The sequence below is a fragment of the Cyprinus carpio genome, chromosome A20, assembly GCF_018340385.1.
Source record: "Cyprinus carpio isolate SPL01 chromosome A20, ASM1834038v1, whole genome shotgun sequence".
Classification (NCBI taxonomy): domain Eukaryota; kingdom Metazoa; phylum Chordata; class Actinopteri; order Cypriniformes; family Cyprinidae; genus Cyprinus; species Cyprinus carpio.
In genome coordinates, this window is record NC_056591.1 from 257718 (window position 1) to 284511 (window position 26794).

Sequence of the window (26794 nt, forward strand, 5' to 3'; positions counted from 1 at the left end):
TTTTTTGTCTGCCTTCAGTAAGGATTTTTCTCCCGTGCACACAGCAACATTGATCTGGGCAGAGTGAACTTCTGAAGCAGTAAGAATGGCATGTGCAGTAGATTACCTTTCCTCTGATGGGGTAATATTTGGTCACAGGCTCTTTTTTCATCTCATGTTTTATTCATGGGGTTGGGGACCGGCTGTGGGGGGGGGGGGGGATTTTATTGTGCGGGGAGATTGAAAATGTAGAATTCAGATCCAGCATGTGGAAATAGGCCGTGGTTTATGTGTTTTTTTTTGCCTGAGGAAGGCCACTGTAGAAGCGTGTGACGAGCGAGAGCGACAGAAGGCAGATGAAAGGCCAGTAAAAGGTAAAACGGACCTCGTACCTGCACTCCAGCAGCATGTTCATCCAAATGGCTTTTTTGAAATTCAAATGAGGGCTGCTGAGGACCTGATAAGCACGCAGAGTCAACACACACCTTAACCACTACACTCGCACAGGATTATGGGTAATAAGGGCAGGGGATAAATATCATTATATGTGCACAAAACAACCTCTGAATGTTGAGGTGAAGTGAGTAAAACACAGGGGACAAGAACACATGGAGGGGGTGATTTAAAGGGACAGGTCAACCAGGAACCTCTTCACGGTGCTCGAAAAACATACAAGCAACAAAGAGAACATTAGCAGAGATTTGTTGCTGTTCTATTCCATACAGTGAAAGAGTGTAGTGAATATTAAAATGTAACTACGTCACTTTGCACTATTTTTTTGTCAATCCAAATCAATCCAATCCAATTTCAATTTTATAGGAACCGTAAATGTTTCAGTCCGATTCAGATGTTCCTTTATGGAGAAAGCCACCACAATAATGTCACCGTGAGCATAATTGCCATATTTGCTTTGATAAAAAAAAATAAAAATAAAAAAAAAAAATAAAAAGAACCAGTTCATACACACCACGGCTTTTAATGGGATCGGATTTTCATTGGGAAAAAAATTGCTTGTCGCTGCAATCTTGTTGCTTTTGTTTTTACTTCTGTTTTCATTTTCTGGGTGGAAAAAAATGTTCCCTTTAAGATGATTTGAAGATATGGTAGCACTGATCCATTAGGCCAACACTTTTGTTCAGAATAAAATGCCTACCAGAGCGTGTTTCTATGACAACTTTTCCCCCATATGAAGCCATTAAAAGACCTATAAACACCTACAATATGTTAAGAGTGGAGAAAATCATCTGAATGCTAAAAGACACAAGCACCATTAACATTAATACCCAGCGCCAGTAACGCGTGGCAAAGAGCTCAAATAAAATACAGCGTGTGGCAGGAGAGGAAGTCATTTCCATTTAAATAACGTTCTCTGGACATAAACTGATAATCTCCAGGCTTTATGATGTTTGTCTGCTGGATCTGCAGACCTGCGCTCTTTATGAGATAGGCTGGGACACAGAATATGAGTAAATACACAAACAGAACCTGCGCTCCTACGGCAAAATAGCAAGCCGAGCTGTAAAGCGCTAGAAACTAGGACATAGGAGTTTCACACAAACACGCACACTTCTAATGAGAGAAGGGAAACAAATGAGTGTGTGGGAGTGTGTGCGATTTATTCCCCTCCACCACACACACTCCAGGAACCTGATCAATGTCTTCCGAGACCTAATCAATCGTCTTAAACCGCAGGCTAATGTGCTTAATGACCTCTTAAAATGTTCTATGGATTGAACGTTAAAATTAAGGTTATAACAGTTGCCTTAAAAGACTCTATGAGTGCAAATCATCTCCCGGAAATCATTAGTGGACAAAGCGCTACACCAAATGAGTCCTGATGCTGCTGGGGTGAAAATGTAGCGGTCAGGGTTTACACAAACACACTCCATATAGACGACATATTGAATAGAGTGCATGTGACACAGAAACAAGTAATGATTTCTCTCATATTGGTGAGCTGGCATGCCGCTAAATACAATTAAGGACATACAACACATAACATTCTGACAAAAACAAACAACCATATTTCCTGATTTAATTCACCCGAAATAGCACTTTTTTTCTCTTTTACGTCTGAGAAGATGTAATTCCCCAACTAATCATCCCTTCTGAGGATCAATAATGCATACAACATTTGGTTCTACCAACATTTAGCTCAGATTTAGATTTAGTGAAAACCAAAAATGTACTCAATGATCCTAGTGAAAAGAATGATCTGGACACAGCTACTTCTCTTGTGGATTCTCATTAACACGCAAAGGAGAGCTTGGGTGGCTGTCAGGATTTTCAGGGAGTAGCATCTTTGCATCTGTTTGATATTACGCCACAAACTCTGTCGATACAGCTGAACTGCCATTGAACTTGGAACATCCCTTCCGTAACAAAAATATATGGGAACATACTGCAAAATATAATGCGCTATATTACATTACATTTTCATATATGTAAAACAAGTACTTATACTTTTCAATATTCAGCAATATATGCATTGACAATGTATGGCTATATCATATTTAATAAAGATAAAAATACATCTAATATATATAAAGTTTGATCCTTTATGTTGCACAGAAATGTTCCCATTTAAATGTGAATGTATGTACACACACAAATATACACACATTGACGGAATGAGTTTTCTAGTGAAATTTCTAGTTCCCAGCATGCTTTGCTTCTGTTAAAATTGAGAAATAATTTTAAAATTAAGTGCTATTTCATGTATTTCTGCTCAATATTATTATAGGGGAGATCTGTTAGTGTTTAATGTTATATTATTTTGAAATTTAAAAGTGTTTCTGGTATGTGTAAGTTTATGGGGTTACCATTGCGCTGAAGAGTAGAGCCTGTGGTTGCCATGACGACTGGCCAAACACCATTGAGGCTGTATGTTGCTTTCTGTGCACTTTTCAGCACAGTGGAAGTCTGTTCACTAAGTGCTTTAGTATGAGAAGGTGTGCTTATGCTATTGTAAACTAGCTATATTTTAAAATATGAAACATGTATACAGTATGTTGTTATTGATTGTTAAACGTAATGCAGAGGAGAGAGAGTGTAAAGGCCCGTTCACACCAAAAACGATAACTATAAAGATAACTATAAAGATAACGATATTAGCGTCCACATCAGCGAACGATATCTTCTGTTTATTCTAAGCGCACGCTCGTCTGGCTCTTTAAATTCTCGAGCTCGTTACAGCAGGATGGATTCTGATTGGCTGTCAATTTTTTATCGTTCATCAGCTGGAGAAAAATGGTTTTGAAAGTGATTCCAACGATATCGTTTTTCTTTATCTTTATCGTTATAGTTGTGGTGTGGACTCTGCTGTTCTTTAATACTGAAAACGATTTTTAGAACTATATCTTTATCGTTATCTTTATAGTTATCGTCCTTGGTGTGAACGGGCCTTAAGGCAGGCTGCACGAAGCATGTATATTGTACTTACCCAGAAGGATTTCACCTTGACGGACGATGACAATTAGCGACTGGATTCATCTAATCTCACATTCTGCCACATAGGCAGAAAAAAAGGGGAGCTGGTGTTTCCTGAAATGGCCAATGTTCATTTGTGATGTAGCTTAATTGAAAATTGGCCTGCTAAATCGAGCATGGCGTGCGTGTGGGTCTTCGGAGAGCCTGCGTTCAGCACAGTCAGCACTATAAGCACACACACTAATTTAGTTCATGATAATTACAGCACCTTTTCTCTCTCGTTACAGCACAACCTTAAACCTACACACTGTGCTCAAAGTCAAAGAGTACAAAACATGCAGCCTGGACATAAACATTCACATGCACACACACACACAAACCATGGAAAACCAAGGATTTTTTCCCCTCCACTAAGATGCATACGATGTATTTTGAGAGAGTAACACTCAGAGGGTCCTGCAATAAAATAGGTATTTCAGGGATACTTCATTTTTAATAGAGCTATGAGAATTAAGGGTCAAAGCTAATTGCTGACGATGGTTTTGATGTACCATCACACCCTGAGCAGTTAAAGATCTTTCCACATTAATGGACATCATGCATTAGAGGATTGAACTAATAGACTTTCTAATTTCATTTAGAATCACGAAAAAACCTTCTTTAGGCATGGGTCCTTCAATTTATGTTTATTTGGCATATTTTAATGTACTACTTCTATACTTTTATGTTAGTTGATTACAAAAAACACTTAGTCACTGGGCTAAAGAGCCACTTCACTGCCTGTGCCACAATCTGATTTCCATGAAATGTAATCTTAATTGAAATTTGGCTTCAAACTCGGTCATTCCACTTAAACTGCTTTCCTTGCTTTAACCACAGGACTCCTCACACAACTCCATGCTAAATTTTTCCAGGTCAGCGCTTTTCTGGTTTTTATCCTACTTGGCCAACAATAATGATGTTCAAGCAAGGCTTGCTCTTCTCAGCCCACACACTCATCAGGGTTCAGTGCTAGGACCCCTAATGTTCTCTACCTAAACTTTTTTAATTTGCAAGAATTTTAGGTATTTTCTATTAGGGCTGGGTTTCGATTCAAATTTCAAGAATCGATTCGATTCCAATTCTCAAGATCTTGAATCGATTATCATTATTCGATTCGATCCGATCTGATCCGATCCGATCTTGCCCCAAGAAAGCATTTTTTTCCATTCGGCAGTTTGAGACCGGCTTGCGAGGCCAGGTTGATTATGTGCGCGAAGCAGCCGACATGGGTTAGCCCCGTAATCTCAACCGCACGGATCATATTCGCCGCGTTGTCAGTGACTATGGCTGGGTCTTTACTCAGCAGCCCCCACTCCTCCATAGCTTTGGTTAATATTTCAGCTAGACTGACAGAGCGATGGTCCGTTTGAACTTCGGTTGTCTGCAGCACGTAAGACACGAGGTTCCAGAGTTCGTCTATGTAGTGTGCTGTCACACTCATGTAAGATTCCGTAGCTACGGATGTCCAGGTGACACTCGTAATGCCCACCCTCTCTGCGGTCTTAAGCTTACACATTACACCATGTTTTACTGTCTGGTACATGTTGGGGATCACTTCTTCAGACAGACGTTTGCGAGACACAATGACATAATTTGGTTCCATTACCTTCATTAGCCGCCTGAATCCCGCATTCTCAACAACAGAATACGGGCGCATATCTTTGCAAATGAAGCCCGCAATCGCCTCAGTTATTTTGACAGAGCGTGCAGAATTAGTTGGCAGTTGTAGAGTTTGTTTCAGTGTCATCTGTTGCGGTCCGGTGGCGGGCTTGGATATGATGTCTTGATGATGTCGCATCATGTGGTTCCTGAGATTAGTAGTATTTCCACAATACTTCACCTCCATTTGGCAGGCTTTGCAAATTGCTTTGCTTTTGTCAAGCTCGTTCTCTTTATTGCTTCTGAACCCGAAATGGTGCCAGATCGCAGCTTTTAGCGTTTCTGGAGTTTTCAAATTCAATTCAATTCAATTCAATTCGGTTTTATGTAATTTGATTATGTTTATTTAAAGTTTATTTTTATAGTGATTTTTACGATACAAATCATTACAAAGCAACTTTACAGAAAATTAAGTTTCTACAATATTTAGTAGTAGCTTATCAGTGGTGACTGTCAGTTCATGTACATATGGCAGAAATGTTCAGAAAAATCAATAGTTTTCAAAGCTGCCATGTTCGTTGTTTTAATGTCCTTCCACCTCGCGCGCATGCGTGAATTCAATGACACTGCAAATTAAAATTCACGGGGAAAATGTAGGCCTATTATTAAATCGATTCTCTGAGTTATGGATCGATCTTTAGAAATTAATATGGAAATCGATTCAGAATTGGTGAATCGATTTTTTCAACACAGCCCTATTTTCTATACATTTCTAAACTATACTCTGCTGTGTGGACCACATGATAACTTTACAATTCCAAGACACTCTTCCTAGCGTATTTGTCTGTCATAGCCACCCACTTCTCTCTAGTTTATTATCAATCAGTATACTCAAGCCCGGACACTATGATTAGCCTCTTCTGGCCACCTAGCCCTCCGACTCTTCAATTCTCTGTCTTTACTTTTCATTGGGGGAATGGAGATCCAATAAATTTTATACACCAATAACTCTCCAACCACTTCTAACATGCCACTCAAAACACAAACTATCTCATTTCCTGCAAGCTAGCATGCATGTTTTCTCATTACGTGGTGCTGTTAATTGCTTTGTGACTTTGTAATCAGTCGGTTAATTAATCCCCAGTGTGATGATCTGAAAACAAGTCCTGTTTAGACTTTTGTAGTCATTCTACTCTGTTACATTCAACTGTTGGGTAGACACACACACACATACACGATGCAGATACCCAGCCAGTTGACTTTTTGTAGGAAACGGTCAAAGAGCCAAGATCAGATTACTTGAACTATTACTTCCTATTACAGTGCTTCCTGTTCCTGCTGACACATTTTATCTAGACAGGAAATGTCTATGGTTGTGTACAGAGTGGAATACTGTCATAGTGCTCACTGCATATGTGAAACAGTATGCAGCACAGTAGAATGTTACACTGAAGATGCACGACCCTAATAAATTGCATGTTTAATCTAGTCCCACTTTTCTTTTTTTTTTAGCAAGTGGAGTTCAGTTATTGTGCAATGAGTCAATGAGATGTTATAAATCTCGATGTATATTATTTTCAGTTAATTCCTCACCCTATAAATTGAAGGTCAAGCGAAGCACACTGCATTATGGGATACAGTATTCCGTGCAGCGTGCTTTCTGTAATTCAGGCAAACCGAACATCTACATAATGTCCATACTGTACAAACTTGAGTAGTGTTGTACAGTAGAATGGCTTTCTCTTTATCCTGCTTCCCTAGGGCTCCAAGTAAAAAAATAAAATAAAATAAGCATACATAAAAATGTATTTGTTTAAAAACGATATAATTCTTATAATAAAATTTAATTATTATTTTTTTTTTTTGGAAAAATAAACTTTCTCATCGATTCTAAAATATCACTGGTCTTGACATAAATAATAATTAACAAAATAAGTTTTTTGGTTATATTTAAATTTATTTTTTATAGTACACATTTTTGAAAATGTGTAAATGCCCCCAATAAGCATCTCTTCTGTCTCATCCTATATCAAATGTGTTGAAGAGATTTTGACGGCTGGTGTGACTCCGTCAGTGTGCCATGGCTGTTTCACCTTTCCTTCCTCAGTGTGACAGTGAGCCCCATCTCAACAGCACTGAGGCAGGAGCGAGGGATTTGAATTGGAGACACACCATTTTCTCACTGTGCTTTCTCTGCTGTCAGAAAGCAAGCTGTGGTAGTGGTCTCCTCTGAAGCACAGCATTACAGGCAGAGAGAGTGATGGGGAGAGATGGCACAGTGAGAGAGAGAGAGAGAGTGAGAGACGGAGAGAGAGAGAAAGAGAGAGAGAGACAGAAAAACCAGATGTGCCGCTATATCCTGCCCTCTGGCTATCAGACACAGGGGAATATGACTTTCAAATGTACCCGGGCACACTGAAGGTTTGCAATACACCAATTTTTAAAGAAAGAAAAGAAAGCAGACAAACGGCTACAATTAGGTGGCCGAGCTGTCTGTGCTACAACAAACAGCTAAAACTAGGCCTTTATGCTCAGAAAGAAATGTGCTGTTATTTCAACAAATATAATAACAGTGATTCAAATGCAAAATTATAAACTTTTAAAGCTGAAGTGTTTCATTTCTATACCAATAAGCAAAATAAATGACTGTTTTCAGACAGGTTTCCTGAACACTACCATTGGTCAGCCCCAAACTCTCTCTATTGGTGGAGTCAGTATTGCTGTTTCAAAAAACTCAAAAAAAAAAAACCTAAAAAAAAATAAATAAAATAAAAATAAAAACCTTTCACTCCTCGGCAGAACTACCACATGAAAGGTGTACTTATAATTGGGTCAGAAGAAAGTATTAAAATAAACAAATACACACTTCAGCTAAAACATTTTATTTTATAAGACTGATGTTTAGACGTCAAGGTTAAAAGAACAAAGTAGCCTAAAATCAAATTAAAACAGCAGCTCCCATGTTCAACAGGGTGTGTGAAGTTTGTCTGCCAACAGAGAGTCACTCTTTATGAGTGTTCACACTCGAGTCCAAACCAAATCACACCTCTTTCAGTTGACCCACAAGTGAACTGAGTGAAACAAAGCCAATGCTCTCTCAAGGTAGACCTCGTTTAGTTGTGCTAAAGCCATTTGCAGACTAGAAACCAGTGTTCAATAGTCTGTCTGTGTTCTGTCTGAATGGTGTTGAGCAAAGGGCACTGATTCAATTCCATCTCCAGTTCACACTTATTTCTCCAGACATCATTACAGACATTGCACTTTCTTGTACAATGATGATTGAGGCAATGTTTGACTTCTCATTTATTTAACAGGGAATCCTAGGAAACATGATCAATTTGCTGTTTTAGGGAAATGGCTTGACATTTGTACCAAATAAAACGGCAGAGGGAGAGATGCCTGGAACATTGTCATAATGGTTTTTCTTATGCTGATAATCAGTCTTGACACATGCACACATGGGACCTGTATTCAAATGTATTTGTGTCTACAAAAAAAAAATAAAAAATAAAAATAAAAAAAAAATAAAAAATAAAAATAACATAACCTTTTTCATTCTGAACTCTCACAGCCCACAAGTTCAACAGAAAGCAAATGTTCCTGAGACTGAGGACCAGCGCTGCTGTTGTTACTTTTCATTACGACAGCGACTACATTCCCATGGCGTCGGGAGGAACTGAATCTAGTTTTCATTTTCTCAAATGACAAACGAGATCATCTTAATATATCAAACGTTTCTCCTACACAGCAATATGATTAAATGGAGAGCAAATGCTAAAGTCTATGGCTTCTTAGACGTCTCTCCTAAAAACAAGTCAAAGTAATCCCACAAGTCTCTGCTAGAGTTCCAGGGTTTCTCCGTCTGAACAACATTTCAATCTGTGCTCAGATTAATCAACCAATAAGAATAAAAAATTATAACATAGCTTTAATATCAGAACCATGTCTTCTTAGGGTGATAACCTGGTTATTACTCTGTTGAGTGATAACTTATTATTAGACTATTTAAATACTGATTAATGTTAAATGGAAAGCTTATTTAGAGTGACATTGGATGATAATGCGCTTTAAATCACTAATAAGCTTTCGAAAACGTTAATTGCGACTGGCACTCAGTTTGCCAGTTTGAGTGATATAACACCTGCACTATTCAGTACACTAAATATAATCAACTACATAAATTTCCTTAAGCAGTGACCAAGTTATGCTACTTTATTAGACTACACGATTACATGCATTTTTATGGAATTCAGAGCATCTTCAACTTATAGTTTTTTTTTGTTTTTTTTCTCAGTGGTACAAATAGATTTTTTAAAACCCAGTAAAAATTTGTAATTTTTTAAATAACTTATTTATTTATTATTATAATTGTGGTGTTGTAATTTCATGGAAAAATAAAATTTTATTTACAAACCTGACAATATTCGGGACATTGCTTATAACTTGCAGAATGCAGAAAAAGGCCTTCAAATTTGGGACTGTCCCTAAAATGCAGGATGGATTTCACCTTATGTCTTCTAGAAAATAATGGAGATTTTTACTTAAATTTCTTGAAAAACACACAAGTAAATCTTAAATTATACTACTTTTTTACTACTGTCTGTTATTTCGTATGTCTGAAAACAGAGTGACTGCCTTTGAGATGAATAGGAACGCAGACGGATAGCATTCTTCTCCAGATATTTGGGACAAAACTGGAAAATTTCAAACGAGTGTGGGATGGCTCTGAGCAGTAGTTTGTAACTCTGCAAAGGCCTGAGGGGCGTCTGCTGACCTCAGTACTTTCTGGAACACAGCTGTGATAGAAACACACCTAATCATGAGCTCAACACAGACAGGAGGCTGGGAGCTTCAGCAAGGCTTTAAGTGGAAAGAATCAGTGTGTTTGGCTTGTGCTCAGACACACACAAGTGACAATGTTCGTTCAGGAAGTTACGCCTCCTCTATGCCAGCCGTTTCAAAATGTATAGCCACAACCAAGATAAACTATGCTCCCAAATGTAATAATATTGATAAACGTGGAATACGCACATGCCACGCGAGTGAAAGACAACATGGCTTAACAGGAAACTAACCAACAGACAGTGACAGGGAGACAGAGAGAGAGAGAAAATATGAATTTAAACAGAGCACTTGGGCAGACTGGCACCAATCTAAATGTAATTGTGTAAATTCACCGGTTCCACTCAGTTCTCCCTGTCCGAGGTGAGATAAGTGTGTGATTGGCTAGAGGGAGATGAAAAAAGCCAGCGAGCGCTCCATCTAAAGCCACGTCTAAAGCAGACCTGGAAAATGTCTTTTGCCAAAAAAAAAAAAAAAAAAATGAAAGTTCAAATGCGATTGATGGGGGAGAGGAGCTCCTGTTTGAATTTCAATCAGAGAGCGAGCAAGTGGGCTGCACTACTGTGCCGCCACTGGAGATACAGAGCATCTCTCTGTAATGAAACCAGGCATACACTCCTCTCTTTCCTCTCTCTCTTCCACTCTCCTGAAAACACTCATCGCTCCGTGGCTCCTCATACAAGCCGTATATCTGTCCTCACCAAGTCTTGCCACGTTTAATATGGGAGCCATGGAAACCCGCGGAGAGAATCGCATCACAGATCTCAAATAAAGGCACGAGGCCCTTATATGTAGTGTGACTGAGTGTTTGCTCTTGTGCGCTTCCAGTTTTATAAGGGCGGTGGTATACAGCGCGTGGTTTGAGTCATGATATACGGTTAATGCATAAACACCTCACACACACACACACACACACACACACACACAGTGAGTGGCAGCAATGATAGCTGCTCCGCACGCTCACTTGTTTACTTTATTTTCCAATTATGTTTCTGAAGAAGCTCCAGGCAATTATTTATGTGCAAATACCACACCGAGAAGGAAAATAAGCACTTTCAAAAGAGGTGTGCTGCAGCCGAAACAGGAAGACCCTTGTTTCCTTGCAGCTTGTGAATCATTATGAGACTGCAGCTGAACCTGAACCTCCATGCGCTCCAGGGGTACCCAAAGTCTGCATATTGGGTATTGATTTACATTAGTGACATATTCAGCAGCACTTTTTGTGTATATTTGCATGTGTATGATCAGAGCATAACACCCAAACAGTTATGCAAACTAGGCAAGACTGACTAAATGTACCTCCTATATTGCTTAGAGTTTAAAAGAAACTAATTTTCAGTAATATTAGTAATAATAAATCTGATCTGAATTGAGATGGATAATGACACTAACTTTGCAACATCAACACTGTTATTGAACTGAACTGAAGTGCTTTGAAAGTCTGTATAAACTGTAGAAATCGCTATATATAATCAAATATTACTTCACTGACTTTAATTGTGTGGAAAAAACAGGTTAAAACAGGAAAGTCATACAGGTTTGAAAGAAATGGAAATGTTCATTATTGGCTGAATGATACTTTTAAGGGGTATTAGCACTGACAGAGATTTGCAGACAAAGCAACTGGAAGTCATCCACCTTCAGTGAGAACAGACCCGTCACACTATGCGATTCAAGGCTTATTATTTTGCCTTATGACAAAAGGGATCTGTTGTGAACCCTGAAATTTGACAGGACAAAAAAATGCAAAGTGTGCATACCACTTAAATCACTTCCCCATACAAAAATGAATATGTACTGGACGTGTCATGACAGCAAAAGTACAGGTGGAAAGTGAAGGCTAACGCTGGAAAGCCAAGCGGACTAACCTGCACACTTGGTTCTGGTGATGAGAGCCGGCCCGGGCTGTCCGGTTCCCCCCTCTCCCGGACGGGTCAGCAGCACTCGGATCTCGTACTCGGTGTCGGGATCCAGGTGCCACAGCTTGTAATTGGGCGAGTTGACGGCGTGGGTCTCTGTCCAGCTTCCAGATGTCATCCTGTACTCCACCTCCTTCAGGACGATGGGGCCATCCCCAAATATGGAGTTAGCGTTTAGCTGGATTAGCAGGTATGTGGGGCCGACACCCAGCAGCTGAGGTGGAGCGATGGGTCTCGGGGGCTCTGGAAGAATATAGACACTTCTCACCAAACTGTTTCATAATGACCAAGCTTTATATCATCAGTTTAATGGTATTTTAAACAATCTCAATGTGTCATGTAGAATCAAAACTTAAATGCTTTAGTAGACTTAATTAGTTTAATGAGATTAATAGTTGCATGCAAGAGCTAGATTTTAAACTTTTGTAAGGTTTTTTTTTGGTCAAATGTACACTTATAATCACGCATGAGTTACGTAGTCAGATTACTTTTTTTATTTAACTAGTAAGCTAATGGATTGCTTATAAATTTTCAATAAAATATCTGAGTTACTTTACTGTAGAGAGAAACTGTGAGTCAGTTACGGAGGTAGAGGCAATTCCTTCAGCCTGAGGCTTATTCATTTCACTTTTGGTGTGAAAGGGCCTTTACAGTCGCCAAAAATATTACTTTTTTTTTTTTTTATTAAAAAACAAATAAGCAAGACCAGCCCAGGTGACCTTAAGTATGTAATGCATTACTTTCCATAAAAATAAGACAATTAGTTACTTTTTAATGGAGTAACGCAATATTGTAATGTAAATGACTTTGATGCTATAATTGGCTAATCTCTTTGAATGTTACTTGACATTATAGCCACACCTTTTTGTGCAACATTGCTGCTGAATATTAGTTAGGTGTTATGTAAATGTGGGTGCTCATATGTTAAAGAGCTCATGGTTTCTGAATGAGTTGGGTATTTCATTTAGAAGTAATTGGGCGGTTTTCCATTAAACAAGCCCTTAAGAATCTTAGCACAGTATTTTCATTTCAACAAATATGTAATTATCATTAGTGTTCACTGTAAGCACAATACCATAGCAAACCAATAACAGGCAAACCATAACGATACGCAAATGACGGCACTATTACACCACACCAGACAATCCAGATGGTCCTTTAGTAACTGTGTGCGTGTTTGCCGATACATTTGGCTAGAAAGAGAGACATCTCATCCGCACATAAAACAGGTTAGTCATTTATTTTTTACACGAGGGGAAAAACAGAAAGTATGATGCTGTTTTTCTGTGTGTGTAAGTGTAGAGATCCTCCACATGTCGAGATGCTCTCTGAGAGTCCGGACGCTGCTGATGACTCGGAATTATGAATAAATCATCAACATGGAGCACAGAAGAGTCGTTCACTTCAGAACAGCATCAGTCCAGGAGAAAACTGGTGTTGGTGACATATAAAAGCTCCTCGCTAGCATAGCACTGATATCTAATGAGTTCCTCATCGGCATCACATTCTTCTTGGCGTTTAAAGCTGCGAGACCATCCACCAGAGCGACAGACAGCTCAAGCTGAGAGACGCTGTTTAGCGCGGGACGATCAGATGGAGACACACACTCTCTCTTTCCACCCCAGATGGCTCCTGAACTCTCTGTTCGTTTCAGCTAATTAACCAGCCCACATGAAGCACAGCAATAACACAAACCAACAATCACACCGCGTGTCCAGAAACGCCTATATGACGCATGATGAGCAGATGCGGCTCTCAAACTCACTGTGATTACGTGCATACCGGTCAGGAACTTCTGTGCTCTTCAGAAGAATTAAATTAAAATTCGTCCAACAAGTGAGTGTTAAGGAAACCTGACTGTCAAATGATTAGTTTTTGGATCATTTTTGAAGTACTGGTTGGTTACGCTTGTCACATTTCGTCCCGGGATGAAGAAGACAGATGAAGTCATTCAAATAGAAATGCAGTTTATACGTTCAAGTGACTCAGGTAATCCAAAAGAGATGAAACACAAATGAAACGCATAAATCACAACATGACAGTACCAGAAACAAACAGGTGATTTAATTAATGAACAACCATGTTAACTAATTAGCGGTGAGAAAACAGGAAACAATGATGAGCAAACTAAAAGTCCATGAAAATGAAACTTAAGATAAACTAAACTGAATGTAATTGTGACACACTTTACCTTTAAATGCTTTTAAGGGCTGCACGATATATCAAAATTATTGAAATATCACAAATGTAAATATCGCAAGGGTGTGTGATATCTGAATCATTTTATTAATAGGCTACTTAAATCAAAATGTTGCAAAAGCTCAAAGTTTTAGTTTGACGCATATAGCAGAGAATTGCTTGACGTTAAAAAGTTAAGTGCAATAAGTTGCAGAAAACTAGTCTTTGCCACCTCGTCTTGCTGTCTGACTCACACCTGAAGTGCGCGCACAAGCCGCATCTCGCACAGCGTCGCTTCAGTTCTGCCACACACGTGCAAAGCTGAGAAAGAAATCGGGTGTGTATCATTATACTGGATCTGTGCTGTCGGTTTTAAAGGGACAGCAGCCTATAAATACGTGCTGCTGAATATGTCACTAATGTAAATCAAACAACAAAACAGTTATAACAAAGATTAATTTAAATTTAATTCATACAGTGAACACAATGCAGTGTTATTTTACACTTAATCATTACATTTCTGTACCTGAATACTACTGTTTATTTTATCTATGCTTGTAAATTGTGTCTTTCTTTTTTTTTTTACTGAATGTTCACTCTACTTTAATCATGTTTGAAGTTTCTCAGACTTTAGTTTTTGCTGTGGTATATGAAGAAGTACTTAAAGTGTATGGAAAGCAAAGTTACAATGATATAAAATTAGTGTCTTTTTTTTTTTTTTGTATGTTTACACTTATGTTAAAATGACATTTTCTGATTTGTGACATTACTTTTTCTATAATGCTAAAACACTGCTGGTCACTTTCAGAAGTTATAAGTGATTCTTTCTTTTCCAAGAAAGAATGTGAAACAAATTGGTTATAGAATTTTAATTTTTAAATATTTAAAAATATAATTGAAATTGATTTTACACACTTTAAGCAATATCATATCGCATATCGAATATCACATTTTTTAACAAGGTATCGATATCGCATTTTTCTTTAGTATCGCACAGCCCTAATACATATACACAAATATTTGACTGCAATGACACCATTGAGCACTGAGTATTCTGGGTCAGTAGGATATTTTATTTTAAAATAGTATATCTTTTTAAAAGATTAATACATTTTTATTCGGTAAGAATGCATTAAACAGTAAATGCATGTATAGTATAATGTTACAAAAGTTCCTATTTGAAAAAATGCTACTCTTTTGAACTTTCTATTCATCTGTGAATCCTGAACAATAAAATGTATCACGTTTTCTACAAAAAATATGGAGCAGCACAACTGTTCTCAACATTGATAATAATGATTGAAATGTTTCTTGAGCAGCAAATCAGCATATTAGAATGATTTCTGAATGATCATTTGATACTGAAGGCTGGAGTAATTAGGGGCCAAGCACTGAAGTCGCGTAGGCACCTATTGTATCTGTTGGCGTTATTCTTCTTCCGTTTCATCCACTCTTGAGTCTAAGGCAGGCAGCCCATAGAACAGCTTGCGGAAAAGTTGTGACATTTGGCACACAGGTAGAGGAGAGTCTCAACAGTAACCACAGCCAATTTGGAGTCTCTAACTCAAGCTCTCTAGCGCCACCACTTGTCCAAAATTTCACTCATGTTTATGCTAATAAGCCACAGAAGGAAAATTCTCTTTTTTCCTCTGAATCCTTGGCTCATGCGGAGTTAAATGAACACCAAAATTTAAAAATCGTAAGGTTTAGTTTTTTCACTATTCTAGTTGTTCAAAAAACCTACTTTTTCGAAATTGGTCCTAGATGGTTTGTCTGATTCTCACCAAAACCAGCTCAGATTAACTTTAGACCATGCTGGCAAAAAGTTATGGGATTCAAGTTGATTAGTCAAACCGTTCTCGATTAACACACTAACGAATTCTACGAAAAGCACGCAAAAATGGATCTGAGGCTATATCTCTGCAACGGCTATATCCCTGAGGCTACCTGCAGTGTTTTGGCGCTGTGTCACCTAGTGGTCAGGATATATGAAAAATGCATATTTTTGCTTATAACTTCTGAATGGTTTGGCCAAAAATCACAAAACTTGTCTCTTTAGATTCGGTGCAGCATGCAGAGTCGAATGATATCCAATTTTCCCATGTCAGCCATTTTGAATTTCATAGTAAAATGCAATATTTTACAAAGCATTGACGTTTCATTGAGTTTTTTGGTATGGTTCTTTATTTTGATGACGTGTAGGAGTGTTTTGAGTTTCGAGCCAGCGCCACCTAGTGGTAAAATAAAACATTCACATGCTTATAACTTTGGGTGTGGTCGACTTATTTTTACAGGAGTCACCATTTTAGACTTTGTATGTACCATCGAGACCATTACCTGAAAGTACTCAAAAAGTTTTGAGACAGTTATAAAGTAATTTCAAATAAATGCCATAGTCAGCCAAACTTCGTCCACCATTTTGATTTTCTTTAAAAACCTACTTTTTCAAACTCCTACTAGACTGTTGGTCTTATTATCACCAAATTCAAATCATATCATCTTCAGACCATGCTGACAAATAGTTATGGATTCTGTGTCGACAGACCATTTTCGTACAGCACCGCTACAAATTTGAGGCACGGTGCCAAAATGACTCTGATGCTGTATCTCTGCAAAGCTTTGACAATGACAACAAACTTTGTGTCTGCCATCTTTACCTCACACAAAACACACCAAAATGATTTGATTACAGCACCACCTGTTGGTAAAAAGTGATAAGCCATTTAATCATATGACTAGAGGTTGTATTTTTGATTTTTCAGCCATTTCAATTACAATCATCCTAAAATTGCTTTTATAACTCATTGCTGCATTTGGTCTGATGCTCCATGCCATGCTTAGCTCATCATTTTGCCTCTGGAGTGTTGGCCCCGTAATTGCTGTGTGCAGCTATATTGTTTATATTGTGTTTGTACCTTGTATACTCTCATATCTCGCTTTAAAAAATATATACAGTATATACTATGTATATATATATACATATATATATATATATATATATATATATATCACATTGAATTTGATCAGTATAATCAGCAGCTGCAGAATGTTGTTGAATTCTCTGAATAAATTTGTCGTTGCTCAGAGTGTTTCAACCGTTTGCGTTGCTGTAAATGAGTGACCTGTGTAATGTGCTTCATGTCTTAATAGAATAAAGGAATGGAAGGAAGGAATGAGAGTTAATTGATTTATGGTGTGTTCCTGCAGGAGGAGGTGCTAGTATCCCTGTGCAATCAGAGCAGGCAGATTTTAATACTGTAATCTGATTCCACTGTGTGTTGAGTTGTGTGTGACACCACTAACAGAAACACTGCCAAATTACATTTCACCAAGTAATCCAATCACAACGGCACTAATGCACAAAAGCGCTGCCCTGGCAGAGCCAAACACACACACACACACACACACACACAGACACACACACACACACACACAAACACACACACACACACACACACACACACACACACAGACACACACACACACACAGATCTTTCTTGTCGTCTTGTCTTGAGTCGTGTGATGACATCACGTCTGTAAACTGTGCTTTTATTTCTTGTGTATTATCTTAAATGTGACATTTACCGGAGCGAGCTGGTTTTGTCAACCATTCACTGACATTTAACACTTTACCCTTTACAGCCGGTTATTACAGCATCCGGGTGAAGCGCAAAACCTGTCAAGGACATGTCCAGGTCATATTTCACCCCGAAATCAAAGGAATGAAATCAGGAAATGTTTTTCTTGTGCTTGTGCTATCATTCTTTACAGGAAATGCTGTTTGATATTTTTATCGAATGCAGTGAAATTCAGTGTACAAATACTTTTCAGGACCACTGTGTGTCTTCAGTAGCTGATTCTCCATATCCAGAGTTTGTAGTACATTGTCTCAGTCTGATTGAGTCACTCAATCTGTTGTCTTGGACATGGACGATACGAAGCCTTCTATGTGATGTAAAAGATGCTGTTTATTACTGTGTCCATCAAGGGAGCACATAAAACACTGCGCTACATCTGCTTTTTACCACTAATGAAGTGGCTCTGGGACCAAAGTCACATCAAATATGCATTAATGTGTACGGCTGCACTTATTTGCTGGGTTCCTGAGAAAACAAAGAGTCTGAGGGCAGATGGGGCTTTTTAAGAAGAGCAAAGAACCCCATTCGTTTGTGCTTGAACCTGCAGACAAATGACATTCATCTCAATTCATTAGAGCCATGCTCTCAAACACACACAAACAGACAAACACAAGTAGAGTGCTTTTAGTGCACTAGTGTCTAAATTGGCGAATGGAGCAGTATTCATACATTAGCTGAGAGCGTCTGGGTGATTTGTTTGATGCTTCGGTGGCAGGTTGAATCAGGGTTATTAAACTCTCACTAGTTTTACAGTGTAGTTTGTACATCCTTACTTTTATTTATGAATTAGATTAGAGAGTGTTTGTGATAACATCACAATAATCCACAAGTAATCCACAGCACTCCAGTCCATCAATTAACATCTGGAGATAAGGCAAAGACAAAAGCTTGTACGAAATGAACCCATTCATAATCCATAATAACACTTCTTTCAGTGAAAAAGACATCTGGTCTGAATTAGGAAAGAAATATGCTCAGATCAAGCACCGTTTACAAGTCAAAACAGCTCTGAACAAATATGTGGGTGGATTTTGATGTGACAATTGATGGACTGGAGTGCTGTGGATTACTTGTGGATTATTGTGATGTGTTTATCAGCTGTTTGGACTCTCATTCTGACGGCACCCATTCACTGCAGTGCATCCTTTTCTGAGACACTGATGCAATGCTACATTTCTACAAATCCGATCTGCATCTTGAATGGCCTGAGCGTGAGTATATTTCCAGCAAAGTTTCATTTTTGGGTGAATTACTCTTTTAAAGTCAGCATCAAATGTGACACAATTGTCAGTGACAATTTCTATACATAACTTTTCTATACATCAAGCTCAAAATGCACCATACACAGATCATGAAAATATAATAAAAGTGGTCAAAATGTTTGAAAGGAATATTATCACTGAATAATGACTTGGTTAGTTCACCCAAAATGATCATCTATCATCATTTCCTCTCCCTCATGTGGTTCCAAACCTGCATGACTTTCTTTCTTTGAAGGTTAGTGGTCACTATAATGTATGGAAGTATGGTTACTAACACTCTTCAAAATATCTTCTTTCAGTTTGCAAAGAAGAAGTCATACAGGTTTGCAACAACACGAGGGAGAGTAAATGACGACAAAACGATCATGTTTGAGTGAACTATCCCTTTAAAAGTGAGTTTGTTTCTTACACAAAACATCACATGACTTCAGAAGACTTAGAATACAGTACACAAGTCAAATCGATGAATGTACATGTTTATGACACTGGTATGTTGCTCTATTGGGTTTTGTCCTTTTTAAGGTTTAACAGATGTGATTTCTATGAGAAATGGAGCTTCTTCATGAATTGGCTTTTGTTTTCCACTAGTGAATAACTGCATATGGGTTTAGAACAAGTGATGACAGAAACTTTACAGTTTAAGTAAACTATTCCTTTTAGTGTTGTATTTTACTTGTATCTTTTATTAATACGCAAAAACAAATACTTCTTTTTAATTCAGCTGATTAACAATAATGTCCTTGGGTTGAACGGGGACTTCACCACCGTTAATTTGAACCGAATGAAATCCAGCACTGAGAGCGAGACAGTGAGCGTGAATCTGTTTTTGTCAGGTGTCACTGGCTGTTTCACGCGGGTCATCCATCATGTGTGTCTGACATGAGCGGATGATAGTGATGTGCCCTGCTGTTACCCGTCCTTAAGCCCTGTCTCATCTGTCTTTCCCTCACTCACACACACACACACACACACACACACACACACACACACACACACACATCTAGACTGCTGAACACTGCCATCATGCAATTGGAAAATGCACTTGCCCTCGACTCGATGTCTTATAGTCCGAGAAATAATCTTTTTTTTTTTTTTTGTCATTTATTTCACACACTCGGGGACCTGGCAGGGACGTGTTTGATCAAAGCAAGGCCGGGTTGAAAAAGAAAAGGTAAAGGAAGAGTGAGAGACAGAGATAAAGGGAAGGAGAATATACGAGGGAGGAAAAGCAAAAGGAAATATCTCCTGTGGGAAGCATCACAGCTTTTTTATTGTGAAGTTTTGATGGGGCTTGTGAAGGGAGAGAGATGACAGCAGCTGAGCGGAATATGGATCAGGGACACGGCAATCTAACACCTGACGGACAGCGTTAGACAGACTGATCCCTGTCTATTGCACATCAGTCTGTCTCTCTCTCTCAGCGCTGACAGGATGTGTAATCACCTCTTCCTGTGCCGTGACCTCTCAGTGTGCAGTCGGGCTCCAAAACTAACACTCATCAAGCATCAAATGCTGGTCCGACCCTAACCAAAGTCTAACTCACCGATATAGGTGACATCTGACCCCAGCCAATGCACTGCCAAAAGCTGGGGGTCAGTAAGATTATTTATTTTATTTTATTTAGAAATTAATGTTTTTATTCATCAAGGACGCATTAAATTGATCAAAAGTGACAGTAAAGACATTCATAATATTACAAAAGGTTTATGTTTCAAATAAATTCTGTTTCTTTGAAGTTTCTATTTATTAAACAAGCTGCAGATTCAGCTGCAGATCACAGCAATCAATTACAGTTTAGCAGATATTCACACAGAAAACAGTTCTTTTACATTGTAATAATATTTCACAAAATTACAGTTTTTGCTATATTTTTGATTGAATAAATGCAGCCTTGGAGAGCAGATGAAACTTTTGTAAAAAATAAATAAATAAAATCTGACTGACTGATACTCAACAGCAAAATTTAGCATTGTGAGCATTAATGAATATTCACAGTGAGCCACCTTTGGCAGGTTTGGCTAAATGTAGACCCAGAATGCAGCCTAAGTGAGCATCTGATGGACATATGTGGTAAAACTGAATGAATCATTGATGCGTATCAACATCAGGAAGCCGAAGCGTGTGACATTAGTGAAAAGCAGCCCCGTTTGGTTCTCTCAGATTTCAGGGTTGTTGACATTTTGGCTCTTTTGGTTTGTTTGCGTTTGTTGTGTGTGCTCATCATCAGGAAGTATCATCGCGCTTCATCAAACTTTAACGATGTCTTTGAGCTCGCGCCGTGGAGGCAGTGCTGGAGTCTTTAAAATCCTCCTCGTTTCAACTCCTGATCTCTGGCTGTCTCTCTAGGCGTATTTAGCACCAATCAGCCGGCGTGTTTATGACGGGGAGCTGCACACTCACAGGAGGGTGACAGCCTGTTATCTAGTCATTAGAAAACCTCTAGTAGAAAACAATCATCGTCTCCATAACGCTTTAACGTCTCGCTCCGACACAAACACACCTGCTTTTAAGAGAAAGCGGGTTCGGCCCGTGTTGGTCTGCTGAGGTCTTCTGGCTGTACTGGTTTCTTGATTTGGCTGCATGTTTCTCGGAGGATGTTGTATTTGATGTTCTTCAAATCAGTTGTTTACAGGGATTCACCAACGTGTTTGTCAGCCGAACTCTTTGCCAGAAGTAAAATATTCACTTGAAGCCACACTGAGATTTTAAGTTAATATTTCAATAATTTAATGACATATTTACATGTTCATGATTCTCTGATGTTGGTTAATGGTCACATGACATGCAAGTAAACAGATAAAATATTAAATATATTTTTCAGTGTTTTATTTTATAATTTATTTTTATGTTAGATTGTTGATATATAGGCTGCACAACTTGGTTAAATTTTTTATTGTGATGACTTTGTCATATATATAGTGTTTTGAACTGCAATATGACAATTCCTTTCATATAAAAATGCCTTTTGTTGCTAATGGAAGTAGTTTTAAGGGTGTTCATACTCGTAGTTTTGGTTCTTGTAAACAGTGAACACGTTACAATACAAATGTCTTAAATTATTCACTTTCAAACATTCAAACCCTCAAACTTAACACATTTCAAATCCTCAAACTTCTATTCTGGCAGAATATCGGTGAAATGCTGTAAGCTTCTGCCCGCAAAAATGCTGGAAATTAAGCAAACGTGAATGTAAGTGAAGTGTGGTCAAGTATGGTGACCCATACTCAGAATTTGTGCTCTGCATTTAACCCATCTAAGTGCACACACACAGCAGTGAACACACACTCGGAGCAGTGGCTGGGGATCAGTTGGGGGTTCAGTTCTTGCTCAAGGGTCTCACCTCCGTCTGGTATTGAGGGTGGAAGAGAGCACTGATTATTTACTCCCCCACCGACCATTCCTGCCAGACCTGAGACTCGAAGTCTGACACTCTAACCATTAGGCCATGACTCATAGCATTTGCAAAGATGGCAAACCGCTCTGAAAACACACTTTTATTAGCTGAACGCGTGTAAATGAACACAGTGCCGCTCTTCACTCTGAAACATGCAATGCAACAAACAGACTGTATTTTATTATTTCAGTTTGATTTAACATACACAGTACTAGTAAAAAGTTTGGAAACATTATGTTTTTAAAAGTCTTTTCTGCTCACCAAGGCTGCATTCGTTATTTATTTTTTTTTTTTTTACTATTGTGAAATATTATTACATTCTGACATTTTTGCTGCTTAATATTTTGTGGAAATATTTTTCCAGGATTATTTGACAAATAGAAAGTTCAAAATAACAGCATTTATTTGAAATAGAAATGTGTAACATTATGAATGTCTTCACTGTCACTTTTGATCAATCTAACGCATATATGCTGAATAAAAGTATTAATTTCATCCTTGTTTATACTACTTTAGTTGGTAGGTTTAGGGTAGGTGTAGGTTTGGACAATAGTATATTTAGTCATTTTATAGTCTTATATAAAAGATTATGTCTTTTGGGTTAAACAAAGTTAAACTTTCCTTAGATTACTTTCTTTGTGTGGTCTTTTGGTCCTCACATAGTAGTAAAAACAAGTTCACAAACACACACACACACACACACACACACACACACACACACACACACACACACACACACACACCTACACCAAACATTTGAATGGTAGTATATCATGGTTTTTGTGTAAATATTCAGCAGCACAACTGTGTTCAACATTGATAATAATCAGAAATGTTTCTTGAGCAGCAAATCATCATATTAGAATGATTTCTGAAGATCATGTGACACTGAAGACTGGAGTAATGATGCTGAAAATACAGCTGCTCATCACAGAAATAAATTACATTTTAACAGATATTCACATAGAAAACAGATACATTAAACTGTAATAATATTTCACAATATTAGTCTTTTTGCTGTATTTTTGACCAAATAAATGCAGCCTTGGTGAGCATTAAAAGAGTTCATTAAAAACATTTAAAATCGTAATGTTTCCGAACTTTGGACAAGTACTCTATTTGAGTTTTATTTTGATTAACTGTGCAGCCTGATTTGTTGTAAAATATTACTTTCGATTTAATTCATCATCTTTTCATCAACTCACAAGCCCATGTTTGAGAAACCCTGGTCTAGTAGTTTTTGGGGAGTATAACGTAGATTGCTGCTTTTCTCAGTGGACCTGTCCTCCCGATGTCAGGCTACAAAACCAAAACCTTTGAGTTCCAACTGGAGGCTTAACTTGAAGAACGAGTTTGCGGTGGTCTGTCCAATAAAACCAGGGCGGTATTTATTGACTGCTTGCGTTCGAATCTGTTTCACAGCACACGTCTTGTCAACTGGGTTTATTCTCTACAAGCGAGAGAGGGCTGATGTCGTTACTGGAAACCCTGGGCTAAACGCGCCGAGCTGCCCGCACGCTGAGGCCACAACTCTGTTCTGGTGTGTTTTTTACTTTTTGCTTTTTTTCCTCTTCCGTCTTTCTTCCTGCAGCTGGGGGACACACAGATCGATACTTCCCCAGCATCAGAATTCACCACTGAAATTTTCATTTGTTACAAAGCGGCCCCAAACAGCCGGGAGGGCCCGCTGTCGTCCCGCATTAGGGAGAGCGGGAGCTAATAAAGCACTAGCCCGGGGTCACGTGCGACAATAGGCAACTCCGTGCCAGCTCCCATTAGCCCACGCGCAAATCCATGGCCCAAAAATTTCCGCTGAAATTACCATCTTTGGTATCCTTGTAGCAGGATGTCAGCTGGGGAAGTGTGGTGGAGATATCTGAGCTGTCAGTGTGGCTGATCCTCAGCTGGCCCTTCTGCCCTGCGGCCGCCGCTAACTATTGCACTCCTCTCAGAGTCACATCTGTGCACAAGAAACCTCACACACCACTCTCCGGACCCAAAACAACAGTGCTCTCGCGTACACACAATGAGATGTGTTTGCATAAACAGGTTGTGCATATTAATATGGCATCATGCGCCCAATGGTAATTCGTATATGAATATTTTGTATTTTTTAGCAGTGTTTAAATAAGCAGATGCTCGCTGTAGCCATGGCTAAATCTCGTTGACTTGAGCAGAAGATCACAGAGCTTTGGGTGATGAGGCCTTAAACTAGTCTATACAAACACAGCCTTTATTCATTATACATGATAATAAACACACCTTCTCTAGCCTTTTATAACACATTTAAATATTCAGAAATGAATAATTGGCACTTGATATGATAACAATATACTTAGATAAAACTGTCATGGGTGTTTGTGCAGGGCCTAAAACTAACAACCTGCCACAACTGTCAAAAGATGGTGACTTACTGGACATAAATATTTTTTAATGGCCATGAAATTGTATGTCAAAAAAAACAAACAAACAAAAAATAAAAAAACAGGCATACCATTGGGAAACCAAATCTAATTGCAAATTATAAAATTTTAAGAAATATCACTATAATACTAGTCAACTGTAAAGATTTTCATAATAATTTTATTTTAGATAATAATAATTATTATTATTACTACTTTAAATAACAACGGTACAATTACAATCCTAATATTGATTTTTTTCCCCTCATTAAACCGTAGAGCTTTTATTTTCTCTGAAAACCACAGGGAAACTTCTCTTTTGTAGACAACTGATTTCTAAACCATTCTCATTACAAACTTGGGAAGATGCCTGGCATATAATGGCTCACCCTGTCATGAACTGTGCATTTTAACATGCAGAAGAGTACAATGATAGCGTAAGTGACAAAACAAGGCTTTACCTCTGACAATGAGCCCAGCAAAGTTGGAGACGCCGGATCCTCTCTCTGATTGGGTGACGCAGCGGTACAGATCTTGGTCCTGGCTGCTCACTTCTCTCAGTCGGAAAGAGGCCGCAAACTTCCTGTGGTTGATGTTTTTCTTCTCCGCCACTGGAATGTCCTCTCCGTTACGCCGCTATATACGACAACATGAGAGATTAAAATTCAAATATCTGCAGGTCTACCTGAACAATCCAGTCATCTGCCCTCTTTAAAACCATAAAATCATAATTCATCCAAATTGTGTCAACAGTCACAATGATCCAAGTTTCGTGCTTGAAGAGTTTTGTCATATTTTCTGGTAGTTACTTTACAGATCAGTGTTGTTCAGGTATAAAACGTAGATGAAGATCGACAGTACAAAAATAAAATTAAATAAACAGAAATGATCTGGTGTTTCCTCAGGATTTGTAAGCCATAGCTGAACAACAGTGCTGTATGATACTGTACTTATTGCTTACTTAGTTGGTATACAGTAAAAGCTGTTCCATGTGCCTTTCACCTGGAAACTGTACGTGGATCTATTAAATAACGCAAATGCAGAGATGGGTCTTCATGTCATAAGGCCAAATGCTGTGACAAGAGCAGAACTGAAGGTTTAGGGCTGTTATGCTCCTGAGCGGTGAAGCTCCAGTGCTATGTCTGAGAGAAGCCGTGACGGACGTCAGGCGGTCAGTGTCACAGGCCATCTGTGTGAGTGAAGTGTGAGAGCGTGCGCTCCTGACCATCATTCATCAGCCTCTTTAACAGTGCCGTCTTCTATTAGTCAGAAGCACCGCAGACACCAGCACTCACTTGCTTTCTTCATTTTTTCACCTCCTCGTGTATCAGAGCAGAAAAGGTCACTTCTGCTACACACTTTCCCACCCTGTCAGGCACTTCCTCTCGCTCAGTCTTTCGCTGATCATTCGTCTTCTCAGAAAGTGAAGGCTTCTCATTAGTTCATCAAAATCAAAGGTCAGCGGCAGGGCTTCACCTCAGCGTGAGCACGACATGCAGACGTGAAAACAAAACCCACTGACACTGACATCATTAAGAGAGCAGGATGTTCCTTCAGAATGAATAAAGTGGGTAAGTTTGAGGGGCGCGAGAGGAAACGCTGTCTCTGTGACAGGCTCAGTTTTAATGAAGCCAGCGTCTCTCCAGCTGCTTGATTAGTAATTGTGGATATATACCGGTTGACCATGGATTTGGGATATGGTTTCCAAATATGATGCAATTCTTTGACTATCAAATTTAAAAACAGCTGAATTATATTGCACATCCTGAACTTGACATTCCCGGCCAATTAGGGTGAAGCTCGTCTTGTTGAGAGCTTTGGTCCGATCTAAAACACAGCTCGTGTTTAAAAACTCTATCTGAGCTTCAGCTCAATGCTCCTCAACAGATCTCAAGCTAAAAACCAGTCACAGCTTTTGTTTTGCAGGGCAAAACGATTCGTAATCAAACGCTTGTGAAAAAGAAGTGCACGTAATTGTATTACTTGTGCACTTGTAGTGTACTTCAGGTATATTGTAAAAACCTGGACTGTGTTATTTGATACTACATTTGATAGATAATAGATATTACATTAGAAATTACATTTAATATTATTAATTAATTAATTGGCA

The 26794-nt window shown here is 38.6% G+C and overlaps 1 protein-coding gene across 18 annotated transcripts in view; it reads right to left on the reverse strand.

Moving 5' to 3' along the window:
* The window catches only part of ptprk (protein tyrosine phosphatase receptor type K), a 166185-nt gene that overhangs the window by 59969 nt on the left and 79422 nt on the right, over positions 1–26794 (reverse strand). For all 18 annotated transcript variants that reach the window (XR_006162704.1, XR_006162705.1, XM_042777254.1 and 15 more), the window contains exons 7-8: positions 25146–25320; positions 11760–12053 (exon numbers count right to left, since the gene is read on the reverse strand). Coding sequence is in view for 16 of the 18 variants with exons in the window: in XM_042777254.1 (XP_042633188.1) it covers positions 11760–12053; positions 25146–25320 (469 nt within the window). In the remaining 2 variants the exon portion in view is untranslated. The remainder of the gene's footprint in view (positions 1–11759; positions 12054–25145; positions 25321–26794) is intronic.